Source organism: Cordyceps militaris (genome assembly GCF_000225605.1).
Source record: "Cordyceps militaris CM01 unplaced genomic scaffold CCM_S00006, whole genome shotgun sequence".
Taxonomy (NCBI): Eukaryota; Fungi; Ascomycota; class Sordariomycetes; order Hypocreales; family Cordycipitaceae; genus Cordyceps; species Cordyceps militaris.
The window spans coordinates 848013-865292 of record NW_006271974.1 but is presented as its reverse complement, the minus strand read 5'-3'; the positions used below and the strand labels follow the sequence as shown (position 1 = coordinate 865292).

At 56.1% G+C, this 17280-nt stretch overlaps 6 protein-coding genes across 6 annotated transcripts in view; 2 read left to right on the top strand and 4 right to left on the bottom strand.

The window, feature by feature from the left end:
- CCM_07568 (G-patch domain protein, putative) overlaps positions 1–390 on the bottom strand; it is a gene marked incomplete at both ends in the record, with an annotated part of 802 nt that extends 412 nt beyond the window's left edge. Inside the window, one exon of the mRNA XM_006672709.1 lies at positions 46–390. Within this exon, the coding sequence (XP_006672772.1) occupies positions 46–390 (345 nt within the window). The remainder of the gene's footprint in view (positions 1–45) is intronic.
- A 344-nt stretch (positions 391–734) lies between these two features.
- On the bottom strand, positions 735–2303 carry CCM_07567 (Defects in morphology protein 1-like protein; the record flags this gene model as incomplete). Its single annotated transcript, XM_006672708.1, has 3 exons — positions 735–1025; positions 1059–1951; positions 2045–2303. The coding sequence occupies 3 exons, from the start codon at positions 2301–2303 to the stop codon at positions 735–737; spliced, it is 1443 nt and encodes a 480-aa protein (XP_006672771.1).
- Positions 2304–2703: 400 nt separating this feature from the next.
- CCM_07566 (uncharacterized protein) lies at positions 2704–5914 on the bottom strand (the record flags this gene model as incomplete). The annotated part of the gene is made up of 2 exons (XM_006672707.1): positions 2704–5573; positions 5644–5914. 2 exons carry the CDS (start codon positions 5912–5914, stop codon positions 2704–2706), a joined length of 3141 nt encoding a protein of 1046 aa, XP_006672770.1.
- A 3448-nt stretch (positions 5915–9362) lies between these two features.
- On the top strand, positions 9363–10703 carry CCM_07565 (F-box domain-containing protein; the record flags this gene model as incomplete). Its single annotated transcript, XM_006672706.1, has 4 exons — positions 9363–9417; positions 9471–9536; positions 9603–10564; positions 10647–10703. The coding sequence occupies 4 exons, from the start codon at positions 9363–9365 to the stop codon at positions 10701–10703; spliced, it is 1140 nt and encodes a 379-aa protein (XP_006672769.1).
- Positions 10704–12112: 1409 nt separating this feature from the next.
- Positions 12113–12739, bottom strand: CCM_07564 (uncharacterized protein; the record flags this gene model as incomplete). The annotated part of the gene is made up of 3 exons (XM_006672705.1): positions 12113–12330; positions 12391–12509; positions 12531–12739. The coding sequence occupies 3 exons, from the start codon at positions 12737–12739 to the stop codon at positions 12113–12115; spliced, it is 546 nt and encodes a 181-aa protein (XP_006672768.1).
- Positions 12740–15630: 2891 nt separating this feature from the next.
- CCM_07563 (fungal specific transcription factor) overlaps positions 15631–17280 on the top strand; it is a gene marked incomplete at both ends in the record, with an annotated part of 2647 nt that continues 997 nt past the window's right edge. The window contains 4 exons of the mRNA XM_006672704.1: positions 15631–15678; positions 15994–16516; positions 16596–16894; positions 16951–17244. Coding sequence (XP_006672767.1) covers positions 15631–15678; positions 15994–16516; positions 16596–16894; positions 16951–17244 — 1164 coding nt within the window. The remainder of the gene's footprint in view (positions 15679–15993; positions 16517–16595; positions 16895–16950; positions 17245–17280) is intronic.

The following is a 17280-nucleotide window of genomic DNA, read 5'->3' as shown; positions in this document are numbered from 1 at the left end:
CGACCGGTCCAGCGCCGACGGCGGGTGCGAGTGCGCGACGCTGACCTGGTGCGCCAGCGACGCCTCGTGGGCGGCCCGCGTTGTGGTAATGGCGAGTGAGCAGACGGGGCATGTCGGCGCGGGCTGCTGCGTGGTGGACGCCGCACCGTCCGCCTCTGCCTCGCCGTCGGGCTTGGCGGTGCCGAGAACGATACTGGCGTACAGGTCGCCGACGACGGAGCTGGTCGGTCTCGTCGATGGGAGCGTAGAAATGTAGTCGTCCGGGTCCTGCGCCCGAACAAACTCGACCCGTTTGCGCTTCAGCCCGGCGCCAAAGGGCCGCTTGTGGTGCAGAGGAATGTCATCTTTCTCGTCCTCTTCGCTTTCCTCGCTGTGCTGCGATCGCTGCATTGCCAAAAGGCCATCTGCCTGTCCTGACAGTGGTTGATGTATGTTGCAAACACTGAGCGCTGATGATGACCTTGGTGGGGCACTAGTTACGGATAACTACCGAATATAATTGAAAAAGAAACTGGAGCGAGGAGTAGGTACGAGGAAGGATTAGAGGTGAGGAAATCCAGCAGACCTTTATAAATATAGAGAACAAGAACTGAAGGAACAGTTTTAAGAGTGTGTTTGTAGGTAAAGCTCTTTGGTTTGCACTTTAGGCTGCTATCCAGCCGTTGCAAGCTGACACTTTGAACTTGCAGTCACAGTTCATCTCATAAGCTTAACTCAATTAAAACAAGCCATCATTATACAGACGACTTCTTCAACCCTCCGGCCGCCTGCAACCGCGCATGCACCCTCTGCACCCTCTTCGCGTCCATCGTCTCCCGCCAGGTGCAGCCCTCGGCAAACTCGCACGTCCGGCACTTGAACGCCTCGTCGACGGCGACGCCGGCCGCGCGCCGCTCGCCGCGCCACCAGGCCATGTACGCGCCCAGGTACTCGTCCAGCACGCGCGGCGACGCCGCAAAGTCGTGATGCCCAATCTCCCGCCCGTCGCCGCGGTACACGTACTGCACGCGCAGCAGGCCGCCCACCTACGCCGCGCCGTCGGGGAACGCCAGGCCGACCTCGCGCGCGACGAGCGGCAGCAGCTCGCGCAGACTCCTGTACGGCAGCAGCGCCGTGTCGACGTTTTCTTCTGCGTCTTCCGAGCTGGTGGGGGAAAACATGTCGTCGTCGTGGAGGCCAGCCATTTGCGCGAGAAAGGCGTCGGAAAACGGCTCGTCCGGGTCGAGGCCGTACCGGCGAAAGACTTTGTAAAAGTCGAGCCGCGCCGCCGCCAGGTCCGACAGGAAGCGGTGGTACAGGAGCAGCTGGATCTTGGCGGGCCGCAGCAGCGCGTTTGACACCTTGGCGAGCGAGCCTCGCGTCTTGACGTCGGCGAGATAGACCTTGGGCCCCGTTGGTGTTTTCGTCGTCGTCGAGGCAAAGTAGTCTGTTAGTTTTGGCCGCGTGCCCTCCGCTTCCTGGCTGAGCGCCAGCTCAAACGCCGGATCCGGGTTCTCATGGCTGAGGCTGTCAATAACGCCGTTGACGAGGTGCCCGCCGTCTAGGACGCCCCAGACCTCGAGCTCCCGCGTGAGGCCCGTTGCCCGGAGCGTGCGCAGCCCCTGCACGAAGTTCCACAGCCGGAGCCCGAAGCCGTCTTCCCGACTGAGCACCTCGACCTCGACCGTCACGTGCACCTCGTCCTCGAGCGTCTGGTGCAGCCGGGAGCCCTGCCGCATCGCAGCCGTGCGGGTCCGGCGCCCGCCCGGCAGCCGCGACAGCGTGTACCAGTACTGCAGCTCGCACCAGGCGCCCGCGGTCAGGTCCGAGACGGTGAGGGGCCGCCTGGGAAAGGAGCGGAATTTTTGGAGGGGCGAGCGGTGGTCGGCGAACTCGTCCTCGAAATCCTCGCTGACGGGTGCGGCCGGCGGCGAGGTGGCCGGCTTGTCAAGGTCCTCGAGAGCACGTTTTGCTGGGCGCTTCGAGTCAGTCAGTTTTTTTGTGGTTTCTTCTTTTTCTTAAAGAGAGTATACAGGTAGAGCGTGGGGTAAAAAGATGAGCATACAAGTCGGATAGCTAGTTTGGCCGGAGGCAGCCAGAAGCAACGCTGCTGGGGTGTCGTCAGCCGCGGCGCTCTTGTCAACGCCAGTCGAAGAGAAGCCATTGTCCGTCAACGCATCTGGTCCGAAATCCGACCGTGCAGGCAGGGCATCAATGGCGCCGGCGACTGGGTCCTTTGTCTCGGCGTCAGCGCACAGCTGTATCAGGAGCTGCTCTTCATCGGCTGAGAAATCGAATTGGAATTCGCCGTCCTCTGCTGCCATCATCTGGGCGCAGCAGGCATGGTGTGGTTGTAGGAGGCAAGGAAAATCGTTGAATGTGTGCAAGTGGCGTGCCGACGGCGTCTTTTGCCCCCCCCGCGAACTGCACGCGACATCACGTGTACCAGGCAGCACAGGCGGCTGGAACTGCTGGAACTCGATTTTCGTGAAGCCACTGCAGGTCATCTCCCATCAAAGACGATGTTCCTAGAAAATAATGAGAATCTTGGAATCTCTAGTGGGACAGAAGCAGCATCGCAGCGAGGCCCGGAACTGAGCTCGATTTCGTCAAGGTCTAGTAGGGGCAGCACAGCCGGTCAAATCAATGAGCTTATTCTATCGCAGTCTCTAAACAATCGTTGCACCTTCTCCGTCAACCGCTGCACAATCTAATACACTCTCTTCACAGCATGGTCAGCTTCGGCTTGCTGCCAGCCTGGCTAACCTTGGAGTTCTTCGCGCGCAGATCCATTTCCACCAGCAGCAGGGATTTGATCACGTCTGGGTTCTTGAACAGATCCGACCACCCAGTCGTCTGAACCCCACGCGGTATGTTTCGGACGATTTCCTCCTTGAGCCCGAGAATAATACCCAGATACGAGATAGTCTCCATAACCCCGTCCGGATCCTTGACGAGGGGGATGTTTGGATGGCTGACAAAGTGCACCGTGTGCGGGCTTAGAACCCGGCCCTGGTTGCCCGAAATCTCCTTGTTGACCTGCTGCATCTTGATCTCCTCAAACAACCGTCCGTACTTCATGGCGATGAGATGCTGCAGCGGTCGGATCGACTCCGTCTTGTCCGTCGGCCAGAGCGTGTCGAGCTTGTCCTCTCCGCCACCCCGGAGCAGTTTTGCGATTTGCAGGGTATGGTGCAGAGCGTAGAAGTTTGCGCGCGCCTCGGTCAGGTTCTGCACCTGGTCCACGATGAACTCGCGCGCCGACAGGGTGTCGGGGTCGATATCCGCCAAGGCCTTGGACTGCCCGACAATGTAGGCAATGTCAAACGTGGTCGGCATCGCGAGCGGCTTCGGCTGGATGTAGTCGGACGCCTTTTTGAGCTTCTCGAGCACCGTTGCCTCGTTACCCTTGAACAGACTCAGATACTTTTTTCTAAACTCCTCGGACGCGAGCTTTGCAATGTATTCCTTCTGGAACGTCTCGCCGAGCGGCTTCAGCGAAACACCCGAGCTGGTGGCCAGCTTGCCCGGCAGGTCCAGCAGAGCCTTGCGCTGCCGGCGCCGGACCTCGGTCGAGATGCCGGCGCGCAGCTCCGCGGTCGCGGCCTGCGTGCCGTTGAGAATGACGGCTTTCCTCGCAGCGTCCTTTTCGGCCTCCAGGGCGCTCTGCCCCGTGACGTTTGTCGCGGCAATGCTCGCGGCCACGTCGGACACGACGAGCAGCTCCTCGGCCGCGAACGTGCTGTTTAGCTTCTCACGAAACGTCATTTCCGGCGATGCGTACTTGTCCGAGTAGATGTACGTGTAAATGGTGTTGTCGAGGAAGTTGGCCCACGTCGTGTCGCGAGTTTTCAGCAGCGCGGGGGGCTCGGGCACCTCGGGAGGGACGAAGGCGTTGATGACGGCCCGGACCACCTGGATGACGAGGGCGACCGGCCACAACGGGGTGAACAGCAGGCCGTCGGCGAGAACACACAAGGTCGAATCGAGGGGGCTGATCTTGCCCTTTTCTCCCTTGGCGGCGGCGTCGGCTGCGCAGCCGACAAACGGGATGAGAGCCGTGATGGCAGCCGTCTTCTCCAGGGCCGACACTTTGCGGGCAAAGGCGTCGACGATGCCCAAGACCCAGAGGGGCTTGCAATTCTTTTCGAGGGGCTTTGCCAGCTTCCCCGCGATCCCATAGGCGGTTTTAAACTTTGGAGAATCGGCCGTGAGCGCCGTGTAGCCCAGCCACTTGCCGCGCAACTCGGTCACCGCCAGCTTCCACTTCTCCTTGGTCACCTTTGCCAGGCCGCGCGAGGTGGTCAGATCGATGAACTCCCTCTTGGAGATTTCTTCAGCTGCGGTTGCCCACTTTTCGGTGATTTCAGGGACTTCTTCCGCGCCGGAGCCGGAGCCGGCGTCGTCTGGAGTCGGCGCCTTTGTTCCTTCCTCCTCAGCGTTGCTTGGCTTTCCAGCCTCCTCGCCCGTGCTCTCGACGGCTTCCTGGTTGACACGCGCGCATGCCTCCGAGGCACCCGCTCTCTTGCGCTTCTGGCTGCTGCAGGGCAGCTTCCCCCACTCCTCCGCCTTGCGCGCCGCCTTGAACTGCACGTCGTCCTTGTTGAAGTTTCTCTGCAGCATGTACTCGTTCAGCCATTCCTCTACGGGCACGTCATTGAATTCCTTCCACGGCAACTCGGTTCTTCCGAGATGGCCCTCGGGGAAACCGGCGAGCTCAGAGCGAATCTCAAAGTCCCCAGACAAAGGAACTTCTTCGGGGAGGGGGTCGTCGGGGTAGACGTCCCCTTTGGAGATGAATTCGCTGAAGATGACTTCGCTGCCTCCCCCTTCGGCCTTGGTCGGCGTGCCTTCGTGCCAGCCAATGACCTGCTTCCACGGCACCTCGTAGACACCGGCGATTTCCTTTTCCTTGGACCACGTGAGGTGTCTGTCACCGCCCAGAGAGCCGGCGACGTCGACGACCTTGCTGGTCTCTGGTCGAATTTTGTAGATGTACGTCTTCTCTGCCGTCTGCTTGCTCGCAAAGTTGGTCGCTTCGTCCTTGCTGGCGCTCATGGAAACATAGGAAGAACAGGAACATGTTTTCTTAGAGTGGTGATAGACGCTGCTCCCGAGCTTGAACGCATCTTGTGTCATCCCTTTTGGGTAGTCTGGATGGGTTCCCTCGAAAATTCGCTTAGCATGGGACTCGAAACCGCCCGCTTTCCTGACGTCTTCCGGTTTCCGGAACGTCTCGCCACGCCAGAGCTCCCCCACCTTGATCTTGACCTGGCTGGTTGGCGCGCTCGGCTTCTTGATAGGGCCACCCAAACCTGGCGGTGGCGGCGGCGGCGGCGGCCCAGGTGGAGGTGGAGGTGGTGCCTGACGGGCATGAAGCTGCCGATGCGCTCTGTGGCTGCTGCGCTTACCACTCTCTATGATGTGACCGTCTCGACGTTGATGATGGGCAATGTGCGGCGTCTCCCACAGTGGCTCAGCCACCTGGTTGTTTGGCTCGCCATGTCTCAGTGCTGCTGCACCAGGGCCAAGGAGCAGGACGCATGCGCTCAAAGATGAAAGGCGCATCTTTGTAGTAGTTGTGTGGCCGAAAACTGATGAGGGCTGATGAAGTGCTCGATGACGATGGAATGATTTGCAAACTACTATTTATAAGAAATGCACAGTGCTCGACTCTCTTCACGAAGAAGGCTTGATGAAGCTCGAAATAGTTGCATAACGCAGACGTGGACTTCTTGGTCCGACCAGAAATTCCGAGTTGACTGTCCAACTTCCAGCACAATGCTGCTGAGCGGAAAACTGGGTATACATTGACAGCAACTTGCAACGTTGCATATCGTGATAGATGCCTTTCCATCTCCCCAGCGTGCATATCTGAGTTGTACTTTCTTGGCTCTCTCACTTGGTTCTGCAGTGTGCCGGCGCATAGTGACATTATGGACCGGAGTGTACGTCGGTAGTGATGATGCACGATTCTACATATATTCCGTCGGATTTATAGTTACAAATGAATTTACCGTATTAATGAGATGGATAAGACAATCAAGCCTATATAATAACGACGTCGATTATTCAATCGTCTTCTGTCCCATATTCCCCAGCTGAGGGGAGGAAAGCGGGCTAAAGCGGCCTTGACAGTCTGGGGTAGAAACAGATGTACAATTATTGAAAAGATTCAGGGTGGGTTATGGGAGTCGCATAGACGCTAGATGACACCCGTGAATCTGCTGGGAGCCGTCTTCACCTTATTGACACGGCACTCCCTGCATAGACAGGCGCCTCACTCAAGCCTTCCTCCCAGACAGTGCCTATTCGTTTGTTCAGGCCGACCTCTGGATTTCCAAGCACGTGCTCAATCCTATAACTCTTACTGCACTGATTTTGTTGGAAAATTTCTAGATCAATGCCATCATTGATGAATAGTTGCTGCTGTCACTTCGTCAAGTGTGCACCACGTGGGCTTGAAAGACGATGTCACGTATAGCCACCCCACTGCAACTTGCACAAATAGGCTCTGAGCTGTTGGTTTCGAGCGATGCGGCGAGATCCGTGTCTCAGCGGAACTGTGCAGCTTGCGCGCGTCTATCATGCCGCACGTTGGTTGATTGCGTGCTCCTGGACGCAACCGTTGACACACGAGTTGACGACTCGAGCAAGAATGACAACTACAACGCCATTGGAGTAGGGTAGCTCACCATCCTCCTTACTAAGCGCGGGCTATCAGGCGGAGAATACAAGCTTAAGCCTTGCAATGTTTGCAGCGCTTGCAGAGCAAGAGTAAGGACATGGTACTGCTTTCATGCGTCTCCAAAGTTCGGTCGGCCTTTGCACGTGCCATGCAATATTCTACGCGCGTCAGTACGCCCGCATTTTAAGGATAATATGAACTAGCTTGTTCTGAATCGAGCTTGTTCCTGACTCTTGCATAAAAACGACTTGTTCGTTGATCAAGAACACGATCTGGGTCACGAGAGAGGTGTGCCTGACACGAGGTCGTCATGGCAAAAAGATCAAGGATAAATGCCGAAAAGAAATCATGCGCGGTACAACAAATTTATCACTAGGTCGTAGGTTGCCGCGACCAAAGAGCCCTGCGGTAGTCCATATAAGCTTCTGGGTTGCTGCATTGCATGAAGCGTGTCCGGAGCCGGCATGAACAACGTTGACTCAGGTTCGTCTTGGAAGAACGCACGACATAGGACATGCCGTCGGGCCGCATGGGAGGCTGTACTGCAATAGTAAAGAACAGACTCGAGCCCCCCTCCCTGAATATTCCGACGCGGTTTTTACTTGTCATCGCTGACCCTGCAAGGCCGGCACTTGGTAATGCATTTTGGCCATGCATCGTATCATGTTGTTTACATGATGATCCCGAGGTGTGCTGAGCGAGACACTTGGGACAACTGGGCATATTCTCGCCCACAGAAGATCATACGACAATGCAGCACAGCGTACTCTGGGATGAAACGTTCTGACAAGTAGACGCTTGTGTGGTAAGCTTGTCTTGGTGTTATGCGCAACAAGAGGCGGCATGTTCACAACATGTCTTTGCATAGCTAGTGACAGCTTGATGAAGATATAAATTTGCGCACATCTCCCTGTATTATTCTCAAGTATGCAGCCTCAACATTGAGTTCCCTACACTTGCTATTCCATTCCCACAGTCTTGATCCTTCATTTTCCACCGAAAGCATCTATCAAAGGATCCTATCCTGTGATCAATCAAGATGGTTCGCATTACTGCTGCTGCTTTCTTAGCGTGTAAGTTCATTCCCTTTAGATCGCGTCGGATCGCGGACACTAAGCGCGCCTGTAGTTGTCGCCATCTCTTCGGCAGCGTTCTCAGGCGTCTCTGAGGGCATGCGTATTGCTGCGCGAGCCGATGAACCAGTGGCGGCCGCGGGGGAAACAGCGGCGACCACAGAGGAACCGGCGGCGGCTCCGGGGGACTCAGTGGCAACCCCAGAGAAACCAGCGGCCCCGGAGGAACCAGCGGCCCCGGAGGAGCCATTGTCGGCCCCGGAGGATCTGAAGAAGCTGGATACCCTGATTGATGCTGTAGGCACACTTTCAGATATGCTCAAAGGCCTGAAGCAAGGTGGCGGCGAGACGGCCCAAGGTGCTGGTGATGAGCAGAAGGAAGTTGCTGCGTGAGGTTCCACGTTACCAATCTTAACTCTAGTGGCGCTTGGGGGGAGGTATTTACACTATGAAACTTGTACCATTATATCAAGTAATAGTATGTATCTACCATCACTTGCAGCAGCTTGGTTGAATTGTTCGTGTAAAATAATCCCGATAGGTTTATTACGCCTGGTTACTACAGCTTGGGGACACCTTGGCGTTTATTACCAGGGTTGTAGGGTGTATGTTGTTTAGGCCAACTTGTTCACTCCCCCCTGTAGGTCTATGTCTTATGCTAACTAGGGGTACCCTGCAACTCGCGGAACGGCTCGCCCTTTAGCGGCTACTATTGTGGCAACAGGGGGTATAGCCGCTACAAAGCGTGTTTATTGTTTATCTGTAGGCTTACAACGCATCAGCTACACTACCGACGCGCGCGGGACATGTTCTGGGCATGGGTCTATAACGTGTATTCTTCCTACCTAGCAAGGCTGCTAGCACGTGTTCGACACCTTATCAACTTTTCTGCCCAAGAACTGAATAAAAAGAGCATGGTTCTGAGAAGCACGCAGGCACTTCTCACAGTGTTGGCCGTCACGCACCCCCCCGGCAGCCTTGTCCATCAATGACGTAGCAAACTGAACTTTTCGGCACACAGCTCGTCAACCGTGTGTGCCTCATCCCCATCGCGGGCAAGCTTGCTCATACCTCGATGGCACTTCTCTTCACGTCGGAACGTGCTTGACGGACGAGGGCCCGCACGTGGCAAAGTTGCAGCACACCCGGGGCCAGTACCCGCAGTGGAAGCATTTGCCCTCGCACGTCACCGACGTGCTGTTCTTGCAGTGATAGCACTCGTAAATGTCACCCATTGCGACTCGAAGAAGAAGACGAGGGTCTCAGTGTGCGTGAGAAGAAGAAGAAGAAGAAGCAGAAGAAGAAAACCAGCGTTGTGTGTCCCTAGTAGAGGGAAGGCTATAGCGAATCCTTCGAGTAGATGGAAGGCTATAGCGAATCCTTCGAGAAAATTCACGTCGCTCCTATCAAGGGCGAACACACTGCTTTATAGTCGCCCGGAAGCAGGGGAAAGAAAGGCAAAAAAAAAAGAGCCTTGGCTTTGGTGACACTGGGATGATGCGGTCGTGTCTCAGCCAACACTGTGATGCTGGGCCTAAACATTTGTAGGACCATGAGGTGGCCTCGGACCTGTCACGAGACGGAAAAGGGAAGCACATTTTGATGGGAAAGAAGAAAAAAATATGCAGCGATACGCTCTCATTTTCAGAGTGAGGCTTCGCTGCATATTGTGGCACGGTAACTGAGACTGGGCGGCTGGATGAAGCCAATAGTACCACATGTTGGGATAGAGCCGCATTTCCAAGATGCGAATTTGATCAAGCACAAGACGCTGTCCCATCATCACAAGAGAGAAGGTACGTGCTCTTCCCGTCCTATAATGGAAAAATAAGTGGCGGGCCGTGTAGCCCTGCCCTATTCAGTGAAGGCGGGTGTCCTCCAAGTTGCGCGTCAGGTTACCATCAAGGCAACCCATTCTCTCTCCCGCTATACCTTCCCACCCTGGTCCGTTTTCAGAATCCCGTTGCCTAACAATGCCCCCCGGTCTGCCAGCTCAGCCTTTCCAGCCCGGAGTGGAGCCCCGCCCAAGCCGCGACAAGGCAGCAGAATTCCGGCCAACAAAGGACAAGTCTACAAACGAGCCCAACTACAAAAAACAAAATCCATCTATAAAGACACCTACGACGGCCATTTTCTTTTAACTGTTTTCCATCATTGCTTCCCTCTTGCTTCGTCGTGGATTGCTTGCCCCCCGCCTCCCATTATGACGCCGTCCGCCCACCTCCGTGGCGGCCCCGCCCCGACGCCGTGCAACCCAGCATCATCCCCGACGGGCTTCTCGTCTCTCCCGACGGAGCTGCACTCGCTCGTCGCCCAGCACCTGTCCTACCCGGACGCCCTCTCGCTCAAGCAGACGAGCCGGCACTTTCGCGCCCTGGTCCGCACCGGCGCCGCGCTCAAGGTCGAGTGGCTGCTCGAGCGCCGCCGCCTGCACCTCGACTGTCCCAACAGCCGCAGCTGCGATTTAGGCAGCGACTTGCGATTCTGCCGCGGCAGCGTTCAGTGCGTTTTTGTTCTATATCTTAAGTATGCGACTGAAAACTATTTGCTAATTGTTCATTGGTTTATGAAAAGGCTCCTGATGAGGGCCCGCAGAAAACACTTTGAGTGCGAGTCCCGTCCTGGGCTCGGCTGTCTGGTCTTTGACACGCCCAAGTGCCGCCACAGACCCAGAGGACTGCGATGGCTGACGCGATGGGTCACGATACGATATGAGCCTATTTTGTTTTGTATACCACTCACAATCATCATCCACCTGTTGATTCTTTACTTGCCGATTTGTGTCCTAGTGACAGGACACGCTGGCCGATGGGCGGCAAACGCGGTTGGCTGTTGACAAAAACATCAATTTTAGCAAATAACTAATGTCTACTATTCTAATACGATTGCATTTTGAACCGTTTCAGGTCGGCTGGACTGGAAAGCAGACATGTTTCAGCGCTTCTGCTGTTCAGAGTACCTAGACGCACGCACTCCTTGTCTTTCATCACCTTGTCGTTTAAGCAAGCGTTTCACTGCCATTGTTGACTGAAGACGACCAAACATGTAGTTTGCAGCTCTCCCTACACAGTCCTGACTTTATTCGACGCAAAGTTCATACCTCACTGCCCATCAGTTTTGTATATAAGTGCAGCCATCAACCCGACTACCCCGAACCGCTCCAATTGCGCAACTTGTTTCCTCGTCAAGATCCCGTCCCCCAAAACCACCTCTGTCCAACATGTATGCCGCCGTCGATATTCTCCAATCCGCCGCCCTTTTGTGCACCGCCCTCTGCAGCGCCGCGCTCCTGTACACCGCGCACCGCATCCGCCACAGCCTGCGCAGCTCCGCGGACCAGCTCCTCGACTTTGCCGCCGAGCTGCTCGACCTCATCGACCCCGTGCTGCCGCCGCCGGCGGACCTCGCCACGCCGCCGCCGGCCTCGGCCCACGTCGACTTCTTCGAGGATGCGGCGCACCCCGGATGGAACACCCCGCTCAGCCCCGCGCCGTCGTCGTCCGCCCCCAGCTCCCCGCTGCGCGAGCTGCCGCTGTTCTCGCTCGACGAGGAGCTGAGCACGCCGGGGGCTGCTGCGCGGCCAACGCCCCCGGTCCGCCGACTGAGCTATCCGGAAACACGCCTGCCCAAGAAGCCGACCGGCATCTATGCTTATAAGCGCCCGGGCCGGGTCGTCGTGCCCCGGGTGTCGGTCACGATGCATGGCAAGAAGGAAGGCGACTCTGGGTGCAGCGAGAAATGTGTCTGACGGGTTGGACGGACTGGAGAGCAAGGCTTGGGGATAGATTTACTGATTTGTTAGGGAGGAAGTGCCTCGTTCTTGTCGCACCGTTTCTGTTATTCGTGGTACCCCATTTGCGTTTACCTGTATCCTACTACTTTAACCTTATGCATGACCTTGGGCTTTACGTGGTCCTGCCTGTTTCCTGAATATCATCATCTTTGCAGAGCCAAATAGGCTTCTTATAGTCAAGCTAACTTTGTTTATCGCGTTATTTCGATTCCGTTGTCCAGTTGTGCCACGTCTCCAAGTAATTCGTGCTGAACTAGTGCGGCTCCGGCTCCGGATTGTGGCTTACAGGGTGACATCGCCCACGAAATATATTCGGGGTTTTCTTCACATTGAAGCTGTGGACTCATGGTATGATTGAATAATTCGATAATTAACGTGTTTCATAATTCGTTTCAAGCAAAATGGTAGTCTAAAGCTTGCCTCCAGATTTGTAAAGCAACGCTGTCTTGTAAACCCTTGACCCGGTACTCCAATTCCATAGTATCTCACATAAGCCGAGCGCCATTATTCATCGGCCCAACACACATCTTCGTCATAGTCTCGCGAGACTACTTTCAGTGTCTATTTCGCCCAAATCATTTACAGCAGGGCAGCGGCAACGGCAGCGGCGCCCGCGTACATGTAGCCAGGAATGGCAGTGGGCGCGGCGACGTTGTGCGTGCCCTTGATGGTGGTGGTGAGCTGGTCCTTGTGCGACGGCGCCGTGGCATCGACGGTAATTGTGGCTGCAGCCGCAGTCATGGTCGGGTTGTAGTGTGCAGACGAGAAGCCGCACCCGGAAACGAGACGGTCAATGTCTGCAAGTCAAGAGTCAATCAGTATCTGCTATTCTCCCAGGCGGTGCGTATACGACTTACCCTTGACGTCGTCCGAGTCAATGTCATCATCATTCTCGTGGCTGCCGAGGCTGCGCTTGGCCTTTACGTGTTGATGCATGCAATCGGCGCACTTAGCGGCGATCTGGCCGACATTGAAGCTGCCGTTGGTGCAGACGCACTGGTTGTGGAGGAGGTCCTCGTCCTTGCCCCGGCCAATTCCGAGGCTAACGTCGCACTGTTTGGAGAGGGTGGCTATGGGTGTGCAGATGGTCCTGCAGGACCGCGGCACGTCGTCCATGTCGAGCTTGAGCTCTTCGGTGGAATCGTCAAAGAGGTCGGCGGCGGCGACCGAGGCCAAGGGCAGGACGGTGAAGGCGGCAAACTTCATCGTGAGAGGAGGTCTTGTGATGGCTAGGAGGCAAAGAATAGAATGCCGGGCAGCAGGAAGAGGATTGGCGTTGTTGAAAAGAGGCGCAAGCGTGAGGGTATGAGTGGTGATGGGAAAGAGCACTCTGGGGTGAGGGTTGGGCAGGTATATATGCGCGGAGATAATCACCGAGGACCCGTCAGCCACAACGTCATGGGAGTAGAGACGGAGAAATCCCAATGCGACAGTGACGGCAGTGTAATCTGTAAAAGAGAGTCATCTTCGTGCAGGGATGCCCAAGGGTGGTGGGTTTGGAGCCTTGGACCGCGACGCCTCAAAAAAAGGTCCCCGGTCCCGCATCGCCGGGTATGCGGCCGGCGATGGTGTGTACAGCCTTTTGTTCATTTGCGGCACCAGTCATTGTGATTGGGTCGGCCAAGTCGTGCCACGCAGGCTCTGGGATGAAGTCTCGAGAGCGGTTGTGCAGAAGGGGAGAAGAGGAAGCGGATCGGGTAAGCAGAGATGCGGGACGCCGTCGTGGATACTGCATTGGGAAAGGCGCAAGGCTGGCGACGCGGGATTCGGGAGACGGGTTTTGGCAAGGTTTTGGATTCGATGAACTGCCTGATTCAAGTAGCAATGTGTAGAGTATTCTTGTATGTGGTCGTTTGCTTGTTACAGGAAACTGCTGGTGCGGTGTTGGCTGTTGGCATCCGCCTGGCAGCTGGCAGCTGGCAGCCCAAACAAACGGACCATGTCCTCTAGGAACTTGGAAAAACATACAGCCATTGGATTCGCTAACCCTACCATGACCATTACCACGCCCGGGTAATCTCCTTTTGCCACACAAACTACATTCATGGACTGTCGCCATCGACATTCTTCTCGTCAACCTTACATGCCACCTGACGACCCACCCCCCACGAATCCCGTCCAGGTAACCCTCACAGCTCAAAACCAACGAGAACCGCTTCCACCTCGAATCCCGCACCAATGCGAGGACCATGACGACGCCCGTGTGGCTGTGCGCCGGGCGCTATTTCGATCTCTTTGATTAATCCCGCTGTGCCGAATCAGCCTGCAGGTCTCTCGATCCAGCGAGGCAACGAACCCGTCCTTGTTCGCCGTTCTGTTCGTTCCTGCTCGCATCACCAACGAAGCTCGTGGTGGAACCTCGAACTAGCCTGGCAGGGCAAGCGGTGCTGCTACGCCGCTCTGATGCTCAACCACTCTTTTCTTCCCCAAGCCCGGTCAAATCAGTGCTTCCCGGTCTACATACCTATGCACAAGTTGCGCTGGCCATGAACGAAGCTGTGTTTTTCTTTCTCGCCGGGTACGGCACAGCTCGCAAGCCACCCGTTTTTTTAAATATCGTGGCTGGCCCAGTGGCGCACTCGGCTGATTTGGCTCCTTGTTGTTCGGGCTTCGCATGAGCCACCAAGCGAGATCCGTCCGTCGCCAAGAGTGCATGTCTCGCTCTACGGATATTGTCTCACAGTCTCACACCCACTCGCCCACATGCATGTGCATCAGCTTTGCAAGATGAAATATTTCTCTTTGTGGTCGAGAGGCTCCTGGCATCAGTGTTTTTTGACGGCTGGGCAACTTCGCACCTTCTGTTAATACTATTCAGTGCTGTGTGGAGTTTCAACCCTCATTATCACAACAACACTGTCCTAAACGCATACCTTCTCATTTTCGACAATATTGTGCAAGCTGTTCCGAGTTGTTAGCTTGGCGGGCGGCAGTCGTCCACAACCGAAAGCACACTACCTGCAGTGGTGGTCTGCAGCAAGAAATAACCATGTAATTTAGGTTAAGAATAACAATGCACCCTAAACGATCGACATGGCGGTAACCATAGTCGGCACCCACAGGCTAGACCCGGAATCAACCGTTGTGCTCTGTATCATCTCGACTTATCACTTATTCAGAGACGTGTTGATTCTACCTGCGTCGTAGTCTGGCATGATTGGCGGACAAGTGGTATCTGTCCCTTCTTTCCGCCTTCAATCTACGTTTGGTGTAGCTCCACGCGGGTGCGTCGCTATAAATAGGCACCTACGAGCATGGAACATGCATCTACGTGAATGCATATCCTTGTTGCAGTCTTGCCAGTCTTTCCTCCATCTCGGTCAGTAGCGGGATTGTGCCTCACTCCTGGAGGCACCTTTTGGTGTAGGGTAAGAACTCGCTTCCAGTATCTGGATAATTGGTGTAACAAAATAAGGTTTATTTTCTTTTATTTCAGGAACTTCATATATAGTCAACCCTACCTTTTATTGACTATTCTATAGTACAAATTGATGGTCTTAGTCTGGCTTGAAACTTGCTGCGCCAACTTGGGAATTCGGCATCGACCAAGCAGCTGGTGCAGGTGCACAGTGCGCCACTCAATTCACACGGTACCTCAACGTCTGGCAGTATCTCGTGATTTCCGGTGAAACCAACATCCTTGACGAGGTATGATGGGTGACAGCCAGCACTGGGCCAGTCGGTGTAGCTTGGAGTCGATGATGCACACGCTTTTTGCACTGCCGAGTGGCGATGCGGCCATGCTAAAAGCGGGCAGCACGGTCAAGACGGGGCTGTGCGGCAGAAAATGGTGAGGCAGGGCTACCATGGACTCTGTTTGCGGTGGATAGCTTGGTTTTGGTTTTTTTTTCAATCTTGATACCATCGATAGAGCGTCATCTTTTCACCAAAATAGCCAGTCACCGATTTTCGCCGTTACGCCCAACGTCGCCCGCCGCCACCTCCGGAGAGTCGACGCTTATCAATCCGCTCGTCTCCGCATTGAACCCTGGCCGACAACTGAACAGCGCATCACAGCTTGAAGCGCACGTCTGCATGCGAGAGGCAGCTTATGAGACCGAGGCCCGGAAGCAATTTGCAAGTGAGGGCATCGCAGCATGGCAACGTCCGAGTTTATGCCGAATGAGCCGGCGGCTCGCCGAGCGGTAGGACGAGACACTGGGCAAGCCCGCTCACTGAGAGACGAGTTCATGAGCTAATGTTGGACCGACACAGTGCGACCAATGCAGGCGCAGCAAGGTAGGGTGTATAGAAGCACAGGTTCGAAACCGGGCTGACCACACAATTGGCGCCATAGACGCGATGCGATAAAAAAGTGCCCTGCTCGAGCTGCAAGTCGGCCAAGCGCACATGCACAACGACGGGCGCCGACAACCCGGGGCTGCAGCGCAAGCAGCGCATTCACATGTCATCGCTCTAGTGCGTATTTTCATTTTCATTTGTATTTGAATTCGAGCTAGCTTCAATCGCTCGCTGAACGAGACCAGACTGACGCCTCCAACCCGCACAGCGAGCAAAAGATTGACCGCATCGAGGCCAGCCTCGGCAGCATCGAGCGGCTGCTCAAGCGTCGCGAGAGCCAGCGCTCGCCGGGCGACCGAGGCCACGTCCCCGACGGCGGCATCGCCTCGCCCAACGCGAGCGTCACCATGTCCGACTCGTCGGCCATCAACACGCCCGCCAACATTGACTCGACCGAGCCCGAGCCCGACCAGGGCCTCAATGTGCAGACCGACATCACCGTCGCGCTGCTCAAGCAGGCCGTGCGCAGCACCACGCTCTACGGCGTCGACGCCAAGATGGGCGCCGCCCTCGGCAGCCTCTATGATCTACTGGGCAAGCGTCACCTGCCCAGCCCGGCACGCGGCGCCGGCGGCGGGGCGTCGCCGTTTCCCATGCAGAAGCCGGTGCCACCGGGAGGTGTGGGCAAGCTGGAGATGCCGCCGCTGCAGGTGGCACTCACCGCGATGGAGAGACTCACATGTAGGATATTTCTGTCCTCATGGAAAGGTCTTGTAAAAGGCTTTCTTGCCGTTTTGCTAATGTTGGTGTTGTTTTGCAGATGATCCACCGACGCTCATTACAATGCTCTGCTCCTCGATTGGTTTGGACGATATTGCGGCCGTCTGCAGACGCGAGTACGAGCATCTCGACAACATATCGAGCGTCCAGTTTGTCCTCATCAACTCCATCTTGTACTATGTATTTGAGGAAATGAGCATGCTGGGCATCTCGCCGGAGAGACTGGCGGAATACAAGGTGCATGCTGAGCTGTGCCGGGCAAACGTCGACACCGGCCTGGCCAACCTGCCTCTGCTCCTGTCTTCCACGGCGCAAAACGTACAAGGGCTGTTATTAGGAGTGAGTGCCCCCCTCCTTCCTCATCCGGGCGACTCCCGCTCAACGCAAACAAAAAGGCCCTCGTCTCCATCGACCAGTCGCGGCCGGCCGTGGCGTGGCAGCTGTGCACCACGGCCGCGCAGCTGTGCATCGCGGCGGGCTTCCAGAGCAAAAGCGCGTCGGCGCACAAGACGGCGGCGGACACGCGGCTGGAGCGCATCCTCTTCTGGAACGTGTACATCCTGGACAAGGCGCTGTGCCTGCGGCTGCACCGGGGCTCGTGCATCCCCGAGTACGACATTGACATTCCGCGCGAGTTCTACTTCCACTACCCGGCGCTGGCCGACACGACGGGGCTGACGCATTTTTGGGTGCGCGCCAGCATCGCGCAGGGGCGCATCTACGAG